General features: G+C 37.7%; 1 protein-coding gene across 8 annotated transcripts in view; it reads right to left on the bottom strand.

Annotated features, from left to right (window-relative positions):
• Mob3 (MOB kinase activator 3) overlaps window positions 1-24,547 on the bottom strand; it is a 292,093-nt gene that overhangs the window by 125,171 nt on the left and 142,375 nt on the right. For 3 of the 8 annotated variants that reach the window (XR_011031561.1, XR_011031559.1, XM_068283949.1), the window contains exon 5: window positions 10,723-10,850. The exons of 4 other annotated variants lie outside the window; for them this stretch is intronic. Coding sequence is in view for 2 of the 4 variants with exons in the window: in XM_068283949.1 (XP_068140050.1) it covers window positions 10,723-10,850 (128 nt within the window). In the remaining 2 variants the exon portion in view is untranslated. Of the gene's footprint in view, window positions 1-7,934; window positions 7,970-10,722; window positions 10,851-24,547 lie in introns of those variants that run through there. One more of the 8 variants, XM_068283953.1, reaches the window with a different exon arrangement.

The raw sequence follows: 24,547 nt of genomic DNA on the forward strand, positions 1-24,547 counted from the left end.
TGTAATCATAAACTTTGTCTTATGTTTTTTCCCATACCAAATGCATACTAGATTCATGCACTTGGTTAATTAAAGACTATCTGAATCCGCGTGGCACAACGGGCAAACAAAGACTCTTTTCGTTTCGTTGAACAATACGATAAAAGACTCCAGCTCGTAGATCATAGGTCTTACATATTTCTAATGGCAAATCGTTTTCTTTTAACTTAGAAATTATCTCTTTTATATCTTGATCTCTACTTTGTTCTACTCGATTCCAATCTTCAAATATTTAAATTTCACGCCCCCTAAAATTCATAAAGTTAAAGTAAACATCCGTTTTTATAAACACTTGGACACTTGCAATAACAATTGTCCCCCTCAAAATCAAAGCGTGTGAACGCTAACGCATAATTAAAACATAGGTCAATAAAATCCGTTTTATTCATAAACAATTGAACACCTGCCAATCAAATCGCATCAATATCAATCGCGCCACTAAAGGGCTCACAAATTTACCCTATAAATATAGCTATAAGACATTTTTATAACCCAGTTTTAAGTTTTCATTCAAATAATAAAGTATGCTGCTTTTAACTCACTATATCTTTTTTTCCTCTTTGGGAAAACCAGATATTTAATTATATATTCTTGATCAGCATGAGAAGCTGAGTCGATATAGCCATGTCCGTCTGTTCGTTCGTTAGTACTAGAAAAAACATAGATGAAGAAATTGGAGTATCTCTATGAAATTTACTAATATGGATATAATTTTGGATATAAAACATCAGATATAAAACATCAGTTCAATCAGATCAAATAAATAGAACACCAGTTACAGTCAATATAAAACGGCTCTGCACAAATGCCGACAGCGCTGCAGCCGCCTACTATGTCATTGCTTGAAAACCACAGACCAACTAAGCACACGCATACACAAACAGACGCAACGCTCCATAAATTGTGTATGTATGCGTGCCAATCGCAGCATGCAGCATGAGGAAGCAGAAGAAGAGAAAGAAGTGGAAATTATATTTGGAAGGGTTTGTCTGTGCTTTGATACAGAAAAAGAGGACTGCAAGGGTATATAAACTTCGGCAGCCGAAGTTAGCTTCTTTGATATTTTTATACCATACACCCATAGGGTGAAATGGTATATTAAAGTCGCCAAAATGTATGTAACAGGCAGAAGGAAGCTTCTCCGACCCTATAAAGTATATATATTCTTGATCAGGATCAACAGCCGAGTCGATATAGCCATGTCCGTCTGTCCGTCCGTCCGTCTGTATGAACACACAGATCTCGGAGACTATAAGAGATAGGGCCACCAAATTTGGTAGTATACTCGTGTATTATGCACATGTACAGAGTTAATTGGAATTTCGGCCACGCCCCCTGGAATCACACAAAACTGTTTTTCTTAAAAAGTATAACAGCTAGAGACATCAAATTTAGTTTGTATACCCGTTTAGTTAGCGCGCAGAAATTAATTGTTCAAACTTTTTGCCACGCCCCCTTCCGCCCCCGGAATTTACATAAAACTGATTTCCTTAAAAATTATGATTGCTACCGACATTAAATTTGGTATGTAGACTAGCTTAATAGACGCGCAGATATTGGCTATTTAAATATTTTGCCACGCCCACTTCCGCCCCCGCAAATTAAACAGAACTGATTTTATCAAAAACTAACAAAGCTAAAGTCACCAAATTTAGTATGTATACCGGCATAGTATGCGCGGAGAATTTTCACATTTAGCCACGCCCACTTCCGCTTCCATAATTTAGAAAAAAAACTGATTTCCTCCTGTATTTTTTTGACTATCGCATTCAAATTCGGCAGACTTATTATTCTTATATATTTCTATCAAACTACCAAATTTTATTAAAATCGGACTATAAACATGCAAAATATGGGTATGAACGTATTTTACTAAGCGGTCCACAAGGCCAGAATTGGCCGCTGGCTAGTGGCGGCGCTAGAATGCTCGTGTGTTCGTAGGGTGAGCGAGATAGCACATAGTATAAGACATGTAAAAACAATTTAATAGACAAACATTTGGTTTTCGAAATTTGAAATATTTGTTTCACCTGGTGTATGGTATACCCAAGTCGACGAGTCGACTTACTTGCTTCATTTTATTATGATCTTCCTCTTGGTTAATTGTGTAACTTCGGATTTTTTTGCTTTTCAAATTATTGTAAAAGCGAAATTAAATGTTAAAAATATTCTTTTACACTTAACATTCTGTGGCTGTCTGCCATTATTTTCGTTCAGTGTCTTGCTTTCGACATGTCAAATAAAGCATACGCAAAGAATTTTCTTGGCGTAGCAGAAAGGACGTGACTAGCATTCATAATGCCCATCTGGCGTAACAAATGCCGTATATTAAATAGAGTTTAAATACATTGGAACCTGATAAACTCCGCTTGCCATGTCCAAGCAGGTAAAACATTTTGCGCCTCTTAATCTAGCTATTTGATCTGCAATCAATTGCAAGGGCAACCTATCAGAAACCGTGTTCAAATTCAACTCGTAATAGTCTACACATAGTCTTGCTGAACCATCTTTTTTTTAACGAGTAATGCAGGGCTAACGACAGGAAAACTACTTGGTCTAATAACTTTGCTTTGCAATAACTCATTAACTTTATCGCGAACGACTTCTCTCTCGCTAGGACTAAACCTGTAAGATCTTCCTTGAACAATCACCATCATTTCATCATATCACCGTTTCACCCGTATTAACCCGCTTCTGAGGAGTTGCATTTGTAAACGAATTGGTGTATGTTTTCAATAAAGTGTATAATTTCTCTTTATCCTGACCAATTACTTCGGTTTTTACTTCGTTAAACGAAACATTAGTGGATGTAAAACATACATTAACAGTCTTGGATTTAATTATTTCTACCCTATCACACGGTACCAATGCTGAATATTCTTGAGCCAAAATTTCCATACCTAATTAGAATTACCAATACCTTTTAAAGCGACTTAATTGTTAAATCTTTTGCCACTTAGCCTTTTTGCAACACTAAGTGATATAGTTTTAATCAAACCTAAGAAATACTTTAATTTTATAAACTACTAATTATAATTATTACAAATACTTTATTTTTATAAACTACTGATTATAAGTATATTTCACTATATTCAAATATTATCTAATCTCCATAACATCTTCAATGTCATCCTCTAATATTTAATATTTAATCTCTAGGCTTGCTCCAGATACTTCTGAGTCATCTGTGGCAGCTTACATTGGTAATACATGCCCTGCTAAGGTTTTAATTCAAAAGTTTAAATTTTCTAGGCCTCGCGAAATCTCCTCTTTTAAAATTACAGTACTGAGTAATGTAATGAGTATTTCTCAGCTTTGGTAAACCTTAATTTTTGGCCAGAGGGCCTAGTTGTACACGAATTTGCGCCCAATAAGCGCACCCGTCCGTTGCCTGTCCACCTTCCTAATTTGTTTTCTGCTTAGAAAAAACTAATAACGTCTAGTAGCCAATCCTTTTCGGTTGACATATTAGCTTTCTCTGAAATTTGGCTCAACTCCTCTGTTTTGGATAATGAAATTCTTTCTAATAACTTATAGGCTTGATCGTGTTGGTCGTCGTGGCGGTGGAGTACTCATTGCTGTCAACTCGAATCTGTGTTCAAGTGTTGTGCCGATTGATCTCCTCTTAGGTGTTGAGTTTATTTGCGTCGAAGTTACATTCATATATTCCTTCAGCTTCTGATATCATAATCTACATGCACCATGCTGATGCTTTACGAACTATTTTTAGTCGTCTTAAAAATCGTGATTTTCTTATAGTTTTAGGTGATTTTAACTTGCCTAATATTTCTTGGCTTGTTGATGATAATCTATCTTTCTTAATTTCTTCATCTCAACATGTTTTTCTTGATAGCCTACTTGAATGTCCGCTATATCAGTTGAATTCTTTTCTTAACTCTTCTAAAAGAATCCTTGATCTTGTTTTTGTCTCGGATCCCACTGTTAGTGCTGTATCAAAAACACAGCCCCTAGTGAAGTCTGAAGATCCTTATCACCCTACCATTGAAGTTACTATTTCTTACAATTCCGTTACTAATTCATTTAATAACATTTCAAATTCTCGTCGTAAATGTTTTCGTAAAACAAATTTCAATCTTCTTAACAGCCTGATTTTCTCTTTTGATTGGTCATTTCTATTTGAGTGCTGTGATATAGATTAGGCAGTGAATTTTTTCTACTCTGCTCTTAATTCTGTAATTGATAAATGCGTTGTTTATGTGAATGCCTCTACTGTCTCCAGTGCGCCAGTCTGGTCTGTCTTTTAAATACTCAATGCTACAATAATTATATCGTTCGCTGTAAGGTTGAATTTTATAAGAACCCCAAAAGATTTTACAACTTTGTTAATTCCAATTTACACTCTAATTTACTACCTTCCAACTTCAGACTAATGACCTGACTGCTAATAATGATTCAGATTTTGCAGATCTGTTTGCTAAATTCTATCAGTCGACCTATTCTACTACTGTTTCGGATCCCACACCCTATTCCTTCTCAAACCCGTATTTAAATTGTATATTTTTTCCTAGTATTACTGAAGACTGTATTATCTCTGGATATGACATGATCTCGGATCTTGCATTTCTCTGTCAGCATGGTTTCATGAAAGGTCGTTCGTCGCTTACCAACCTTTTAGAATTGACTACCCTTGTACAACATGGCTGCCGTAAAAAGCGTTAAACTGATGTTGTTTATACTGACTTTAGTAAGGCTTTTCGAACGTGATGTCTGTTTCTAGATCGATTAGTCTGTTGACCCTGATCGAGAATATATAAACTTTATGGGTTCGGAAAAGCTTAGTAAGAGAGTTACGCGTAATTGCAAATTGTACGTAACTTAAGAAACTAAGCTATAGCAACTAAGGCCTTAAGCTTATTGGGTGTATATTTAACATTAATTTAAATTAACCTAGTATTAATCTTAAACAGTTTACAGTTATATATTAGATGTTAGATTGGGAGCTTTTAGGTATTCAACAGTTTCTTTTAAATTTTGGTAGTACGTTATTATACCCTTGCAAAAAAGGTATATTAATTTTGGTCAGAAGTGTGCAACGCATAGAACGAAGCATCTCCGACCATACAAAGTATATACATATATTCTTGATCAGCACGACGAGACGAGTTCAAATAGCCATGTCCGTCTGTCCGTCCGTCTGAATCAACGCAAACTCCTCCTAGACCGTTAGAGCTACAGAGCTGAAATTTTGCAAGTAGGCTTGTATATACTGCATATACTGTTGTATATCTCGGATTCAGCCGGATCGGACCACAATATCATATAGCTCCCATACAGTGACTTTTGTAAATAACTTCGTTACTTTTACCGCGATTGCTTTCAAGTTAAACATTTCTTAATTTAATATATCTGTTAATGACTGTGCCGAATTTGATCAAGATCGGGTGACTATATCATATAGCTCCCATAGAAACGATCGGTGGTAAACAGTGACTATGATCAATATCTTCGTTATTTCCTATGATTGTAGGCCATTCTTTCGCAAACATAAGCATTTTTAGATAAAACGTTCTTCCACATTGATGGCTAATAGGTAAGGAAAGAGTTGCAAGGATATACCAACTTTGACGCGGTCGAAGTTAGCCCCGGCCCTCTGGTTTCTTTTATTGTTGATTTAAGAAATTTTGATCTCTCCTGTTGGAATAACGGGCAATCAATAAGTATTATGGAAAATGTTGAATGGTGCGTTGCAGTGTGTACATATTCGACGAGGGCATTTGTTAAGGATATGGCTGTGGGGTATATTTGTGTGTCCCAGTCTGATTCTGGTAATTTTCACCATATAAGATCGAGAGGTGTTAGTTGTTGGCGTTTTGTCTTGGGAAACGTTCTTGTAGTGTTGCGATGTATTGATAAATATTAATTCCTTGTATGTCTTTGTGTTTTGTTTTAGGAAGTTTAGAATATCCGTGGGGTTATGAGTATTTTCCGTTCGTCAGCTGTCTCATTCCCTAATGCCTGTGCATTAATGGATTGCAGTACGAAGTTACACTTATTTTTCTGCAAATGTGTAAGTGTTTTTATTTTTCCACTTAGAGAGATGCACCGGAGTAATTTCCCAAATACTTAATGTTTACAAAGAGAGAGTCCATATTCAACAGAGACTGATTCTTTTTTAATTTGGAAACTAATCTATACTCCAATTATTTTGTTTAGCTTCTTGAAGGCTGTAGAGAAGAGTATGACTGACAAAGGGGAACCCTGCGGAATCCCGTTTTCTAAAGGAAGTGTATTGGAATACGTTGTTAGTGAGGACAGTTATTTTCCTGTTGCATAAAAAAATACAAATGTACTTAGTGATTTTGGGACCAGTTTTCCAATCAACTAGTTTGTCTAAAATCGAGTGGATACCCACTCTGCCAAAGGCTAGGGAATCAGACACTGATTTCGCCTTTCTAAACCCCGTTCGACGTCTGTCTAGTAGCTTGCATTTTGTCACTAGCAACCACAGTCGTTTCGACACATTCTTATCGAGTAATTTAGATAAGCATGGATTTAGTGAGATGGGGCGGTAATACCGCTAGCAGTTCAATCATGGTGATGTCTGTTTCTACGCTTTGAGCTATGGGAGATCACATTTGAATCACATTAGTGTTAACGTTTGCCTTGTGTTGATTAAAAGCTGTGTGAAAATTGGAATCATGTGCTGAATTTGGAGTCGCTCGGGTTGGTGAGACAGTGAATGCCATGTCTGGTTTTTTAATCACAGAATAGGCTTATATTTGACCATACTTAGGAGGTGGAAGAGTTTGGATTTATGTCGGATGTAAATTTCGCTACTGATACTCGCTTTGCGATTTTTATTTCGCGTTTAAGTAGGGCATTAGCTTTCTTGTAGATAAGAATGTTTGTCGTATTAGTGTTTCTTTTTCAGGTATTCCATGATGTGAGTTTTTGGTCTTTTAATTGCTGGAGTTTGCTGTCCCACCTAGGTACAGTTTTTTTCCTATGGTTTTGATGCGATGAATGATTATTTTGATTAAGTTGGCTGTTTCTTTGTTTATATTTAAGCTGGGGGGGTGTTTTGGTGGAAAATCTCTCTGTAAGCGTTTGGAAAAGTGCCCAGTTGGCTTTATCTAATTTAAATATGGGTTTAGCTATAGCATTATTGATAATGTTACGGTCGAAAAGATTTATATGGATTGGATAGTGGTCGCTGCCCGATTGGGAGTTGCATGTATACCAATCTGCATTGAGTGATAGGACAGGTGAAGCGAAAAAGGGGTCTATGTGTGTGAATGTGTGGTGAGTAGTTAAATGGCTTGGTGAGCCGCTATTTAGTGTGATTAGTGAGATTTGATTTAAAAATTTGAAAATAATATTGCCTCTACTATTGTTGGTTCGGGACCCCTAGCTTCTATGCCAGCTATTAAAGTCACCAGTTATTAATAAGGGTTTTTGTGTAGTGCCGTAAAAGTCTTAAAGATTTTCAATTTTTAATACCTTTAGTGGGCTGTATATTTACTGAGACAATAGTAAATTTGATTTTGGAATGGATTGTCATTGCGATAGAGTCAAAACCGGATGTTTGTGTTGTATGGAGCTATGAACAAGAAGAGCTACGCCTCCATGTCCGATTCTGTGATATCGGGTATATTTGATGGGGATGGGAATATTACGGGTAGACTGATTGTGGGTTTCTTGTAGGGATATGATTTTTTGGATTATGGTTTTTTAAAGGAATGAATCAGTTTTAACATATATATATTATTTGCTTATTCTAAACTAGAAGTATTTACTTTTTTTTTATTTACGTCAACTAACACAGCAGTTGACGAAAAGCTTAATCTAAAAAACAGATAACAATTAATTGAAGAAAATAAGCTAAGACCCGGTGGAGGTATTTTACTTGCGCAAGGTGCCAACTATGCCCCGATTCACACCCAATGTGGTCAGCGATGAGTTGCAAGCACTGCAAAGTCCAAAATAGCAGCAGTATCGTTGTAAATTATTAAAAAGTATAGCGTGGAGAGAAGAGACAGAAAGATGAGAAGAAATAAGGTGAGAAAGGTTGTTAAAAGATTGGCAAAAAACACGAAAAGGTTCGTGAAGAGAGTAGTTAGTCAGACATCTACTAAGGTGAATAGGAAAAAAAGTTTCTGGTCTGGCGTGGGGGAACACGACTGAATGTCACAAAAGAGCACTTTGAGGCATTAAGTTGTAATTTATTAACGTGGCACCGGTCACAGAATGCGTCAAGATCTGATTGCAAGTACTGTTGGAAATAAGGATCATTATAGGAATAACAAATCTAGACGTCATTTGCAAACATGAGCACACGTGAATGAGCCAAGGCCAAGGGTAAATCATTTATAAACAGGGTAAGTAACAGTGGGCCCAGATGACTGCCTTGGGGGACACCTGAGGTAACTCGAACAGTTTTAGATATTGAGAAACGAAAAGCCACCTTTTGGGTTCTGCCAATAAGATACGATTTTAACCAAGCGAATAGTTTCGGGGAAAATCTCATAATGTTAAGTTTTGTTGCCCTTTTTAAAAAGCGGAATAATAAAAGACTCCTTCCGAACATCAGAAACGCTACACGTCTCACTCGATATAAAGAATTATTGCTTAGTTGTAGAAAGTTCACTTGTTAGTAGTGGTTAAATACCATCACTGACGTTGTGCAGAGAAGCAGTCTTGAATGTTTTAGTTTTTGATTCAATATGTTCTTTTGACTTAGGAGTTTTTCTAAGGTTGTTTTGTTTACTTGTATATATTCTTAGTTTTAAGTCTTCGGTTAGAGTGGAGTGATGGCTGCTACTGTTTTGCGGTGTTGAAGCGGATGGTGTGTTAGGTTTGTTCATTGAGCTATGGGTTTGATTAGTTGAGCTTGTTGTTGAAGATTGTTGAGTGATGTTTTGTATTGTTTGTTGTTTAGACATTGTATAGTATACAGTTGGTTGGGCATGATTTGTTCAATGGACTGTGATTGTTTTGACTGTCGTATTTGCAGTTAATACAACATTTTGGTTTGTCGGATGTTTCATTTTCCACAGTGAGTTCTTACGCGGAGCAATTAGATCACAATTTGGTAAATAGCTTAACTGTTATGTGTCCTAGACACTTGCGACATCTTAAAGGCAGTGGAATATATCGGCGGGCTATTGCCCTCCGTCAGAATTTGAGCAACTGCTCTTTGCCCTTATAGTTTTTGTTTTTGCTTTTGAGTTTGTTTTGTGCATTTGTTACTTTCACCGGTAACGGGATGATGAGATTTGGCAAGCTAGGCTTTCAGCTATCCGTAACACGTCTGATCTCCTTGAGAGCACAAACTGATGTGTTTAAGAATAAACATCGTGTTCATCTGAAATTGCTTCACCAAATCAGATTGAACAAAGAAATATACAAAACATGCAAGAAAAATAAGTCATAAAGATTCATATGACAATTATTGCTTAATTCCAAAAACAAGTAGCCGACGCTGAGCATGAAATATAAACAATTTTCAAGACCCGAAAAACTTGGGTCTTTAGAATAAGTATTTTTAAAAACAATTGTCGTCTCAAAGATTTTTAGGTTTAATTTATATACACAAGACGTTTGTTAATAAATCAGTTCATATTTTGAATTCAACAGATGAAGATGGTGTTTTAGTTTGCGGTGCTGAAATCCTCTTCAGATGTGTTCAATAAGTTCTAATATAAGGTATAAAGCATTTTAAACCTAAAGAACTTAACATTTTATAATATAAATTATAATATCTATTTAATCTATTTAGCTTTCTTATAAAAAATAAAATAACCAAGCAAACTTCCAAAAAATACAACAAATAATGTTAATAATGTTATATAAATGGGTAAGCAATGTATTTAAATTAATCAATTTGATATATGTAGCGAACGCGCAGTTAATTGTGTATCATGAATTGTAAGACCTAGATCTGTGGACCTGAAAATGTGGGGATGCTGTGCTGGTGATCGCATCTCAATTCTCTACCGTCGCTCCTTTGGCAGTTGGCTTGCAAGGCCACGAGAATTTATATTAGCGATACATTCGGTATGGAGTTCATGTGGGGGACAGAATTTTAAACTTATTCAAAATTCATGGTGATTTTAAATTAATAAACGCGACAAACATTATGATTTTATAATTTACAAAATGATTCGAAAACAAATAAAATAAAGGAAAATTCCATACGGCAAGACAAAAATATATATGTAGATATCCCTCGGCTAATCTGCATTACGATAGTTAAATGTGGTCTAAAGACCCATTTATAATTTATAATTTAAATTACATACTAATTCATTTACACCCTTTACTCAGACAGTCCTTGCGATGGGCCCGTCGAACGCGTTGAAGCTGCGAAGTTAAGCGGTTATCATATGCTAGCACTCCCAAATAAAGAAAATCTTTTAGGATAGGTATTAATACAAACTTGCCAGATTTCTATAAAAATTAATTAATAAAAAAAAAAAAAAGAAATAAAGAAATATTCGAGCCCCGTACGTTGTGGGCAACGGTTGTGATTCAGCGCTTATTGGGAAAAAATTCAAAAAGACTGACAAGACAGTGCCTTAAAAAAAATAAAAACCTCCTCGGATTTGATCCTTCTATTTTATTCCACTGTGGTGTGAAAATAAAAATAATTTATTTACACAGAACGAAAAGAAACAAAATTTAATTTTGTGGAAAGTTTAAAAAAAAAAAATTTTAAATTACCCGTAAAATCATGGGCTCTAGGGCCAGGGGTGGTAGCCCCTTCTCAGAGCTGAACGGATTCAAAAAGCCAAGAATATCGCGGGCATCAAAGGAAAGAAAAGCTACCACCGATGCAATCCAATCAGAATCTGAAATTGACGAAGTAGAAATGACAGAAATGTCAGAATTCAATGACTCGACACCAAAGGAAAATCAAGATACAACAGAAATGTCAGAATCCAATGACTCGACACCAAAGGAAAATCAAGATACAACAGAAATGTCAAATAGCAAATCGCAAACTAACGTTCTATATCAAGGGTGGCCACGAAAATTTAACTCTGCTCAGCCTCTGCCGGTAAAGAGCCACGGGAGCCAAAAGAGCCACTACGTGGCCATCCTTGTTCTATATTATAACAATACACACAAGGGACCATTTGTGGTGTATGTAGACAGAGTAGATGAAAATAACAAAGAGAGCAAGAAAAGTAGATTACCAATTAATCCATTAGAGCTAAATGCAGTTTTGTATAAACTAAAAGTCAAAGACATAATAGCTGTCAATAAAATAGGATATGGACGTTGCAAGGTAGAATTTAAATCGGCAGCTGCAGCCAACGTATTTATCGTATCGGACCTTAAAAAATATGACTATGAACCCAAGTTACTAAAGCATTTCCTATACAAAACTGGAATCATATTCCAGATCCCCACAAGATTCTCAGACGAAGAACTTAAGGAGTATGTATGTATCTCAGCACCAGTGGAAATACACGAGATTATTCGTGTGCGTAGAAAGGAGAAGGACAATCTAGTTGCAACATCTAGAGTTAAAATAGTTTTCAAAGGATCTCAAATACCAACAGAAATAACTTTCCTATACTCAAAAGTTCCAGTAAATCCTTTTGTACCTTTTAGTCAATGCTACAGATGCTTCAGATTTAATCACTTTGCGCTGCACTGCAAACAGTTAGACAAAAAGTGCAGCAAATGCTCCCTGTCACATGATAAAGAAGAAACCTGCACACGAACTATTTGTATCAATTGCAAAGAAAACCACCCAGCTACCTCAATCGATTGCCCAGCTCGAAAGAGAGCCTTTGCCATACAGAAATGTATGACAATGGAGAATCTATCCAGCTCTTTTCCAAAGACAAAATAAGATAGACACTAATGATACAACACAATTTCCCATTCCAACATGGCAAAAGACATCTACAACCCAAACTCTGTAGAACAACACAAAATTATCAACAGAACAACTACACGCTCACATCCCATATAATAAAGCATTAAGAAACATGCAAAACAGACGAAACGAAGAGAGAAACTCTTCTGAAACAATGAGTACCTGGAAAGCGACTCTAAACGAACACAAAATTACTTTAAATGAAAAATACGTTAACACACATGCAAACAACACATTTAAGCCAACACCCCCACCCATTACATCCCAATCTAATCAGCTTACTGACAGCCCCTCTGCTCTTGAAATGGCAGAAGAAGGCTTATCACAGCTGGCTATAGACATCTCCTCATTTATAACTAATCCAAACATTCAACTAAATTCAGACCACCATAAATTTTTAGAGACACTAAGAAATAGAATCGCACAAATTAACACAAAAATAGATATTATAAAAATAAACCAACTTAATTAAATTCAAACCTTCATCCTTACTTAGTGCCTTACACTCAACATCTTATTATAATAGACATACATATGAAGATTCTACAGTACAATATACAGAGCCTAACGCACAACAATAATAAACATCTACTAGAAATATTTTAATAAACAACGACATTGATATAGCAATTAAATCTGAAATCTGGGTTACAAATAATGCTAATTGTAGTTTAGCGAATTACAACTTTATTTGCAACCCCAGAGCAGATGGATATGGCGGAGTAGGCATATACATATCTAAAAAAAATATATAAAATTCACACAATTAAATTGCATTAGTGAAGTAGAAGTTATTTCAGTGTCCATTATGAACCTGAAACATAACATAAATATATTTAGCGTCTATGCAGCGCAAAGTTTAAATGATCTTTTTAAGAAAGGATGCAAAGATATTCTAATGAGGGCAAACCAGACTAATGGTTTAGCAATCATAGGAGGAGATCTTAACGCCAAATCACGAATATGGGGAAACACGATTCAAAACAACAGAGGTAACATCCTAGAACAATTACTAATAAACAACAACTTTTATTGTCTTAACAATTGCAGCCCCACATATTCACACAACACATCGTACTTTTCTACCTTAGACATCACATTAATAACAACTACAACCTCAACCCAAAGTGGACAGTGACAAACGCAAAAATATCAAACAGCAACCATTTACCAATTATACTAGAACTAGACGAAACATACGAAGTACAGAATCAAAAAAGGACAAATCACAAGAAAATACTTCAAGACTTCTCAAAAATTCACATTTCTTCACTGGACAACCTGACCTCAACTTCACAAAATATATGTTAAAATATGTATATAACCACCGCAGTATGTCTATCTCTTTCATATTATTCTAGAATGATCCGATCTGTGAATTGTAACGGACATTCTTTCATTTCTGCTTTAAGTTCTTATTCTCGCTGCCTGCGCTGCAGCGAATATTCTTATGCATAAGTTTAGTCTCTAATAAACCTCTACTCGAATAGGTTATGGGCCCAGGCAGCAGAAAGTAAAACTGTGCGGGTTAGTCGGAAAGACTTGTAAGAGATTCGTTTTGTTAATTAAAGTTTGTGATTAACTAATTTGTTCAAGATGAGTACACAATTTTCAATCGAAAAACTAGATGGTGAAAATTATAGTGTATGGTCAGTACAGATGAAAAGTCTGTTGATTCATTCTGATTTGTGGTTGGTGACATGTGGTCGGTTAAAAAAAGTGGCGTCTGATACGGCTGAACAAAAGGAGTTGTTTGACAGTAAAGACGAGAAAGCCCTCGCAAGTATTTTGTTGTGCGTAAGTCCGTCGCAGATCAACGGTATAAAACATTGTAAAACCGCGAACGAGGCATGGGCAAAGTTGTCCGCGATTCACATGCCCTCCGGTCCGGCTAGAAAAATACAGTTGTTTAAGCAATTGTTGTATTCTAAAATGTTGGCTACAGACAGTATTCGAGAGCATTTGAATAATTTTTCTAATGTCGTAGAAAAGTTAAGTGAAATTCAGGAACAAGTGCCTGATGAAATGCTCGTTATAATTTTGTTGGCAAGTTTAAGTGATGATTTCGAAAATTTTGTAGTTGCCATAGAAACGCGAGACTCGTTGCCATCGCTAAGCGCTCTAAAAATTAAATTGCTTGAAGAGGGAGAGAGACGCAAGATTGGCGAAGTAGCCGAGAAAAGTGAGAATAAAATGTATTCGTCGCGTCAAGAAAACGGTAAAAAGAACAAAGCAATGAGAGAACCAAAAAACATTCAATGTTGGTTGTGCGGTCGTCGCGGGCATTTCGCGTCGAAGTGTAGTTCGAAAGAGAGAAAAGACAACGCGAGCGAAAAGAACAGTAAAAAATCTTTTTCGGTGCTCTCTACTTCTGGAACACGAATCGGTTTGTCGAAAAATGCGTGGTGTGCAGACAGCGGGGCTACAGCTCATTTGTGTGCGGACAAATCAATGTTCACGAGTATGCGTGAGCACAAAGAGAAAATCAAGTTAGCAGGCGACAGTTATATAGAAGCCGAAGGTTGCGGTACAGTGGAACTAATATGCAAAAATATCACGATCGAGTTGGTTGACGTGCTATATGTAAAAGACTTACAATGTAACTTTATTTCGGTATCAAAAGCAACAGAAAATGGCTTAAGAGTAATTTTTGTCAAAAACAAAGTGTTCGTTAAAGACAGTAACAATCGTGATTTAATGATCGCAGAGAAACACAACGGTTTGTTTTTGTTTGAAAGTAAAACAAAAACAGTTTTTGCTGCAGAAGCAAATGTAAATCAGCTGGTGAAATGGCATGATCGATTCGGACATTTAAATTTCGATAGTTTGAACAAAATGATTAAGCAGGATATGGTCTATGGTCTCAATGCTAGAGTGTGTAGTACAAATGACCTTGTATGTGAAACGTGTGCAAAAAGTAAAATTTGCGTTAAGAAGTTTCCGAAGTTTTCGGAAAGTCGCTCAAAGGAATTGTTGGGCTTGATTCATACAGACATTTGTGGACCTATGCGTACAGCGTCACAAGGTGGTGCGCGCTATTTTGCAACTTTCATAGACGATAAATCGCGTTATGTATCGGTATACATGTTAAAGAATAAGAGCGATATTTTCCAGAAATTCCAAGATTTCAAAATTCTAGCAGAAAATCAGACGGGTAAGCGTATAAAAGCCATACGAAGCGACAACGGTCGCGAGTACCTGAGCGATGGAATAAAAAGACAACTCACTGTTCCCCACACTCCACAACAAAATGGTGTGGCGGAGCGCGCAAATAGAACCTTGGTGGAGATGGCGCGAAGCATGATAGTGCATGCTGGAGTTGGCGAATCTTTTTGGGGAGAGGCGATAATGACGGCTGCATATTTACGGAACAGAGCAGAAACTGCAACTTTGCCTGACAATACTCCATACGAGGTTTGGTATGGGAAAAAGCCAAGCGTATCTCATCTTAAAGTATTTGGTATGAAAGCTATTGTTTTAGATAAAACTCATAAGAACAAGTTTTCAGCGAAAGGGAAGCAGCATATTTTGGTAGGTTACTCCGAGACTGCCAAGGCTTATCGTCTTTACAACCCTGTCAAAAGGACCGTAGTAGTATCCCGAGATGTCGTGTTTTTGGAGCACAAGTTCATGAAAGAGTTGGAGCACGGTCGAGAATCATCATGTGAGTCAGATGTGGTAATCTTTCAGCCAAGTGAAAAACTTGATTGCGAGCATAATGATGAAATCCAAGAAAAATCTGTGGAGCAGCAAATTCCAATTGTTGATGAGCAAAGTGGTGACGAAGAAAATGCTGAGGAGGAGCAACCATATACCCGAAGAGGGCCAGGGAGACCAAAGATTGTTCGCACTGGGCGTGCTGGTCGTCCACGAAGAGAGTACAATATGCTGAATGTACTAGATGCGAAAGACGTCATTGTTCCTACCTGTATAAATGAGGCATTTAAGTCAGAGCAGTCGGAAAACTGGAAATCAGCAATGCAGAAGGAGTATGACAACCTAGAAAACATTAGGACATGGAGTTTGGTTGATCTTCCTGCAAACAAAAAGGTTATCGGTTGTAAATGGGTTTTTACCACCAAACGAGATGAGAGTGGCAAAGTTCAGCGCTTCAAGGCAAGATTGGTCGCAAAAAGGGTGTGGTCAACAATATGGAATTAACTACAAGGAAACTTTTTCCCCGGTTGCACGTTATTCCTCAATCAGACTGGTGATTGCGTTGGCGGTGGAGCACGAGATGCACTTGCACCAGATGGATGTCTCTGCAGCATACCTCAATAGTGAGCTACAAGATGACGTTTATATGCGACAACCTGAAGGTTTTGTCGATACTGATCATCCCAAGCGTGTACTCAAGCTACATAAATCGTTGTACGGCTTGAAACAGAGTGGGCGTGAGTGGAACCAAAAGTTGGATAGCGTTCTTTTGAAGATTGGTTTCGTTCCGTGTGCAAGCGAACCGTGTATATACACGAGCAAAGTCAATGGGTATTTATCTATTATTGTTGTATATGTTGACGATTTTATACTTGCATGTACCAGAAAAGACGACGTGGCCTACATAAAGCAGCTCATATCAAACGAATTTGATGTGGTCGACGGCGGTGAACTCCATCATTTTTTGGGGATGGAAATCGAGCGAGATGGCAAGACTGGCAATGTCTCCATAGGCCACAAGCAGTACATCGAAGGCTTGTTGCATGAATATGGTATGCAGGACTGCAAGCCGAACGCGACTCCTCTAGAGGTTGGGTTCCAGACGAAGTGCGATAGCGATGATTGCGGTCAGGTGGACAAGACACGCTATCAATCACTCATTGGTTCGTTATTGTATTTGGCGTTGACTACACGGCCAGATATAATACACTCTGTGGCTAAATTGGCGCAGAGAAATTCAGATCCGCACAAGGAACATGAGGTTGCAGCCAAGAGGGTATTGAGATATCTAAGAGGTACCTCAGATGTGAGACTCCATTATAGCAAAACTGGTGTTCCTATCCACTGTTTTGTTGATGCGGACTGGGCTGGCGATTGCAACGATCGGAAGTCGTTCACTGGTTGGTCATTCCTTATTGCTGGAGCGGCGGTGTCATGGGAATCAAAGAAGCAAAATCTGGTTGCCCTCAGTAGCACGGAGGCCGAGTACGTAGCACTTTCTACAGCAGCCAAAGAAGCGATATACATCAGAAAACTGATCAACGAGATGGGATTCGGGCCGATGGCGAAGCTGATAATTTATAGTGACAACCAGAGCGCACAATGTCTTGCTAAAGATGCTAAATTTCATTCACGTAGCAAGCATATTGAAATAAAATATCATTTTGTAAGGGAAATGTATAAAGAAAATGTAATAGATATCAAATACATTCCCACAGATAGTATGACCTCAGATATATTAACAAAGAACTTATGTAAGGTCAAACATGTAAAGTTTACAGAAATGTTGGGATTAAAATAATTTTTGTACAAGATAGACTTCGCGTTGAGAAGGAGTGTTAAAATATGTATATAACCACCGCAGTATGTCTATCTCTTTCATATTATTCTAGAATGATCCGATCTGTGAATTGTAACGGACATTCTTTCATTTCTGCTTTAAGTTCTTATTCTCGCTGCCTGCGCTGCAGCGAATATTCTTATGCATAAGTTTAGTCTCTAATAAACCTCTACTCGAATAATATAACTAGACAGAGTACAATTTCAATAGACCCAAAAAATAGATACATACCAAAAAAATATTGGGACGAACATTGTGACAGACTTTTTAGACTTAGAAACGCGTGCAGACAGAAATATTATAAAACAAAACTTCACACGGACGCATTAATTTATTTAAAAAGCAATAGAACATTGAACAACTACCTACATAAAGTTAGAAAAAACAATATGGACGAGCTAATGGACGAAATTTTTTAAAAACTAATTCAAATGTGGCAGCCCTTAAACAATATAAAAAAATTAAACCGACAAAAAACGAAAAAACTGATGAGGATCATGAAAAATTTCTTAAACAAATGGCGTCGGTACCTGACACTTCAGATTGCATTAGAATGAACCCACCTGACAGCTGGCTACTACCCGCTAGCAACTCAAACTTTACTGACAACGATTTACTTGACTTTTTAAATTCCCGCAACCCGGACTCAGCAAAAGGTCCAGACAATATCTCATATAGAATGCTTCTAGCCTTACCACCCTCAGGAATTCAAATTTTGGTATCCCTGCTCAATGAGACTCTAGACAACTGTGACATACCAGCTAGTTAAAGAAAAATAAAAGTAGTACCTGTCCCTAAAAAGAATCTAGACTCAGCTATAATAACAAACAATAGACCTATTTGCCTACTAAGCGTAGTTTTCAAATGCTTAGAAGGTTTGGTAAAAACAAGGATGGAAAACCATATAAACGACAACAATATATTGCCCCCGAGATCTTACGGCTTCCGTAAACACCACTCCACATCGCACTGCATCAATGACGTTTTAGACAATATAGCAAATCTGAAAGCTAGGGGCATGCACGTTTGTGCATCTGTATTGGATCTAAGCAAAGCCTTCGACTCTGTTAATATTCCCATTCTAGGCAACAAGCTAATAGATTTAGGTTTCGATCACAGACACATGCAATTCTTTTGCAACTACCTTAAAGAGAGAGATTTGACTATGGGAAGAACAGAAATAAAAATAAGAAAAGGAGTAAGTCAGGTTAGCTGCCTTAGTCCAATACTTTTCAATTTATACACAGCTGAGCTGCACAATATGAGCAACCAAATTAACAGCATACTATTTCAATATGCTGATGACTTTTTCCTGGTATGTTACCATAAAAACTTTTCAGACGCTAAAAACATATTAGAAAGACAAGTTACAGAATTTAGTAAAATGTGAAATAAAATCAACCTGTCATTCAACCCGTACAAATCTGCTAATTTACATTTTAATTTAAGACGTAAACCCCTACAAATAATATGCAATAACGTAGCTATAAGGGACGTAGATAAAATTAACTACTTAGGAAGACTGATTTGCACCAATAATTCTACGACCCAACACATAAAGGAAACAATTGCTAAGTCAAACAAAACAAATATGTTTCTTCATATGATTAATGGCTGTCGTTTTGGCACCCATCCCAAAAATGCAATTCTTTTCTATAAGGCCTTTACAAGGAACAGGTATGAATATGCAAGCTCTTCATTTGCAAATGAAACTAAAACAGTAATGGGGATCATAAATACTCATGCTAACTTACACTTAAGGAAGGCCTTGGGGCTTATTAGATCAACTCCAACTAATATAATATATCACCTAGCGGCCGAACTTCCACCAGAGTATAGAATTAAATTTACCACAGCAAAAGAACTGGTCAAGGTCTTCGCTTATGGCCTGCCAGCGGCGTCGCTTCTGTCCAGTGTCTTTCATGCTAAAAAAACAAGTTATGGCAAAGTGTATGCTGAATTTAAAGATGTCCTGGACAACATAACACCCATAGAGCCAACTCCTATACGCACACGAAAAATCTTCGTAGATGCCAATTTTTCCAAAGGTGCCTTTAAAAACAAAAGAGATGCAAATGAAACAATGATACTCTCCCTGTATAAAGAAAAAATTAAGAACTTAAATTCAAAGAATTTAGAAACCCCAAGAACAAAGAATCATTAAAAATATAAAAAAAAAGAGTTATAATATCATCTCATTCGAAGTACACCACCTAGTCAATCAAACATAAGAGAAAACGATTTAGCGGATACCGCAGCCAAAAATGCCAGACACGATGGAGTGTTCACGCACATAAGCTGGACAATCAACGATGCTATCAATCATATGGAAGCGGTCACGCATTTGACAAAAACACTTTATTCAAAATTAAAGTCGTTGACAACAACTTATGCGACACCTGTAACATTACAGAAGATATCTCACATATTATTTTAAATTGTTCAAAATACACAAACACCCAGTTGAACTTCCCAACACTAACAAAGTACAACGATATATATCGATTACTCGCGCAAGAGCCTATCGCCAACTACAAATCGATAACACAATTTACTAAGGCTGCCAACATAGAACTCTAATAACAATCTAATCCACATAAATAAATTAAACTAAATAGCTAATTCATTTACAACTAAAACCAAAATACGAAACTCATCATCACGAATACGCTGTGGCGTTAACCTGTTATACACGGGGAGGCCAAAGAAATCTTCTGTTCAGAAGTAACTTAATATCAAAAAAAAAAAAAAAAGAAATAAAGAAAAGAAAATTCAACTTAAATATCTATGATTCTTAACCTTTTTAAAAGCCTGCTTTCTGAAAATTTAGTTGGCTCATAAAAAAGCTGCAAACCACGAAGTTGGATATACTGTCCTCAGGAGTCTCAACGATTTTTTGCCAGAACCTTGTCAGAAGCTGGGACGTTTATTCTTATCTTATATCGCTATATTTTCTTTGTTAGCCGTGATGCGTGGGGCTGCCTAATAAATTTAAGGGATTTTTGACTTCTTTTCCGAGGGTATATAAGCGGGCTCGGTTCAAAAATTATGGAGTATCAATTTAAAGAGACTATTGGCTAATGGCTTCGCCAATGAATGAATCTTATGAACGACAATATTGCACCAACTATTGCTTTCGGGCCAACAGAAATTAAAAGGCTTTGTCATGCCCTTTGCGGTTGCTAAAGATTCCGCTCCCCTGGGTAAAAGATAAAGGAGTTTCTGCTAAACTAAATTAATACCCTGCTAAATATACTAGCTCTTAATTTCACCTGTATAGTTGCCATTCAAAAATTATTTCACTGTACTGTACACTTTTACGATTAAACGTAACAGTTTTCTTTTGAGACTTATTTCACTCAAATGATACTGCACTGCACTTGCACTATATCCTTGGGCTTGTAATATGGTTAACCATATATCTGTATAGTTCGGGCAAAATTCAAAAGTACTTAAGTTTTAAGCAAGACCATTATTTTTAATTTATTTATTTGTACTAACTAAGCCGTTAAAGCTAACGGCGTAATTGTTTTGCACACCCGCTTCAATGCTGAAGAGTGTGGAAGAGGGAGGAAGACGGGTGTGCCCCGAAAAATCATAAGAGTGTTTATGATAATTAATTTTGGCATGTAATAACTGTACTGTTAATTGACGTGATTCTCGAGAAAAAAGACAAAGAATGCGCTCGCTTTCGAATTCTTAAACTGCGTCCACCTCGTCTTTGATCATGCGACGAAGATCCTACAAAATTCGTCGCGTTGTCGCAGTGAACTACTCGGGGTACTCCTCTTCGGCCAATGCACCTTTGGAATGCCATAAGAAATGTGTTAGTACCTAAATCAGACACTAATTCCTAATGAACCGCTTTAGCTGTTCACGCAGGGTGCTCACTAAAGCTCTTGGGCCAACATGACAATTCGATAATTGGAGATGACGGACATAGCTTCGAACAAATTGCGAGGATTTTGATCAAATGAGTGGAAATTTCGCATCATATGCAATAGGAGCGTTTACAAGTCGCCCTCAACTCTGAACAACGATAACGAAACGAACGTCGCCAGTGCCGATGGGTGTGACTGTATCCAACGTAGAGTTATTTTCGAATACGACCAATGAAATGCACGCTTAATTGGTACCTTTATGGTATTAATGATTTGGTGACAGAGATCTGCAAGAAGGTGAGTGGCACACAGCTCAAGTGTAGGCAATGTTTCCAGGTAACCAAACAACACCAAGTGCCTTGGTTGAATCTGATTTTGAAATAGTTATCGGCGTTGCTGTGCCAATGGAAGAGGAGACATCAGAACTGTTTGAGAACCATTTGGTTAATTCAAAACCTGCTTTGAACAATGCCTGTGACACTTGAGATTAATTGCCAAAAGGTCCTCAGCGCAACCAGCACCAGTGTTTACTGTCATCAACATAAAAATCGTACTTGATAACTTCAGCAGCTTTTGGATGTGACAATTCAATCATCTCACCCAGCTTTGTCAAACACCGATTCTTGATCACTATTTTCATTGGATTGTTCCGTTCAGTTATAGACGAAATTGTCAATTACACGTGACTCCTGTGATCTAGATTGGTTTTCCTGAATGTTCTGAATCAAATCATAATATTCTTGGGACTGAAATTCCTTAGACTTTAAATAAATTAGTGGACTATATCTTGTAATTCATTCACTATCGGTTCAGACAATCGAGACAGTGTATCAGCTACAACGTTTTCGAACCACTTCGATCTGTTATAGAAAAGGAAAATCCAAGCAATTTAATTACCCACCGAGGTAATCGGCCAAAGAGGTCTCTTTGCTTCATTAACCATTGCAATGTTGCATAATTTGTAATAACTGTGAATTGCTGGTCTTCAATAAAGGCTCGAAACTTTTCAATGCATTTAATTACAGCAAAAGTTCTAATTCTGTAATGGAGTAGTTACGCTGTGTTTTCATTAGTTTTTCTGACATGTATGCGATGGGCATTCCCTCGGCATCTTCATTTTCCTGCGCTAATAAGAATCCTATGCCTTACAAATTTGCATCGCAAAGAAGAATAAAGGGTTTTGCAAAATCTGGGGTTTTTAAAATAGGGGCTGCAGTCAACTTCGCTTTAAGAATGTTGAATGCTTCATCGGCCTCTGAGGTTCAATCACAGGACTTGTTTTTTTTTTTTCAAAAGTTTTGTCAAAGGAAAACTTACAGCATAGTTGTTGACGAACCGTCGATACCAACCAGTAAGGCTTAAAAATCATCTTAACTGCTTTACAGTTTTTGGGACAGGAAATTCATTGATTGCAGCTTTTTCGCTGGGTCGGTATTAAGAGTACCATTTCCAATTATGAAATCTAAATATTTTATTTCCGTCATACAAAATATCGATTTAGCTTCATTTGTACAGACGTGTTTCTTAATGCACTCCGCAAAAATTGAGTGTAAAAAAAGACCGCGTTTGCAAAAATTTGTGTAGGGCTCTCAGTCGTCCCAGAGACGCCTATTTACAATCATATTGCTATTAGATTGCTAAAATAGCAATTGCTAATAGCAATAAATACTAAGTTGCAACAACAAAGTGCGTAATCTTTACAAAAGACATGTCCACCAATTCGGGCCCAAGCTCTCTCGATCCCCAACAGCAACAGCTACAAGAACTAATTCTACAACAACAACGTGAGCGTCGACTCTCGGTCCAACGCAACAACGCGTACTTTTCGGTGGTGTCGCCGACCCCACTGAATGCTAGCGTAAGCAATAACACCGAAAGTGCCAGCCACTCAGCAATCAAAAGCAACTTACCGTGGAGAGAGCAGTGTGCTTCTCCATCAATAACGATAACTGGGTCACCGATTGCACCGACCAGCACCGTCAGCTCGTTGACAGCAACTACTGCAGCGTCTGCCGAAGTATTGACCTGCCTCAAGCCGTCAACGACAAGTCGCCCTGAGTCAGCCACAATAGTAAACCCAACGACTTCTGTCCAAACTGGAATGGATAGATATATTAAAATAACTAAGCGGAAGCTAAGCCCGCAAAAGAAAAAAAGTGGCAACACGCCGAAAATAACCAAACCAAATGAACGAGTAGCACCCCTTAGCGGGAATCGTTTTAAAATTCTTGCCGATCAGCAAGATGATCAAGCCGGCGCTGTAGATAAAGTTAAATCGGCTAGACCACCCCCCTTATACATCCGTGGAGCCAACTGCAGCGCCCTGATTTCGAAGCTAGTAGAAATAGTAGGGGCAAATAACTTTGTTGTAACCCCTCTCAACAGGGGTAACATTAAAGAAATTAAATGCCAAACCCAAACTGAGGACAATTTCCGCATCATCGAAAAGTACCTCCGTAATGCTAACATCAACTTCTATACCTACCAACTAAAAAGCAGTAAAGGGCTCCAGGTTGTGTTGAAGGGGATTGAGCCATCGGTCCCTACTCAAGAAATAGCAGACGCGTTGGTCGAAAAAGGGTTTGCGGTCAAATCCGTTGTCAACATCATCAACAGGAACAAAGTCGCACAGCCGCTCTTTAAAATCGAGCTCCAACCAGATGCAAAGCGGTCGAAGCCAAATGAAGTGCACCCAATCTACAACCTACAGCTCCTATTGCACAGAAGAATCACCGTAGAGGAGCCCCATAAGAGACACCAACCACCGCAGTGTAAAAACTGCCAGGAATACAACCACACCTCTAACAACTGCAATCTCAGGTCAGTGTGTGTTGGCTGTGGCGAACATCATAAAGATGGCATTTGCACCAAGGACAGAAACAATGTCGCACTAAGATTATGCAGTAACTGTGGAGGGAACCACACGGCCAACTACAGAGGATGTCCTGTCTTCAAGGATCTTAAATCTCACCTAAACGGCCGCAAACCCCCAGCTGGACCAAAAATCACCGTCAACGCCTCTAAAACTACACCGGAGGTATTCTTTGCCAAGGCTGTTAGATCATCTAACTTGCCTGCTACATACAGTCCTAGTGTATCCTTCGCTAGTGTGCTCCGAACTGGACAGACGGAGCCCGCAAAAGAGACCCCGTCACTCCACCATCTACAGAATCCGCAACCGAGCGCACCAGAGCTTGGCCAGCAAATTCCAAGTGGCTTAGAAGCCCTATTGATCTCACTCAATCAAAACATGACCACTTTTATGACGTTCATGCAAAA

Source organism: Drosophila tropicalis, unplaced genomic scaffold (genome assembly GCF_018151085.1).
Source record: "Drosophila tropicalis isolate 14030-0801.00 unplaced genomic scaffold, ASM1815108v1 contig_258, whole genome shotgun sequence".
Classification (NCBI taxonomy): domain Eukaryota; kingdom Metazoa; phylum Arthropoda; class Insecta; order Diptera; family Drosophilidae; genus Drosophila; species Drosophila tropicalis.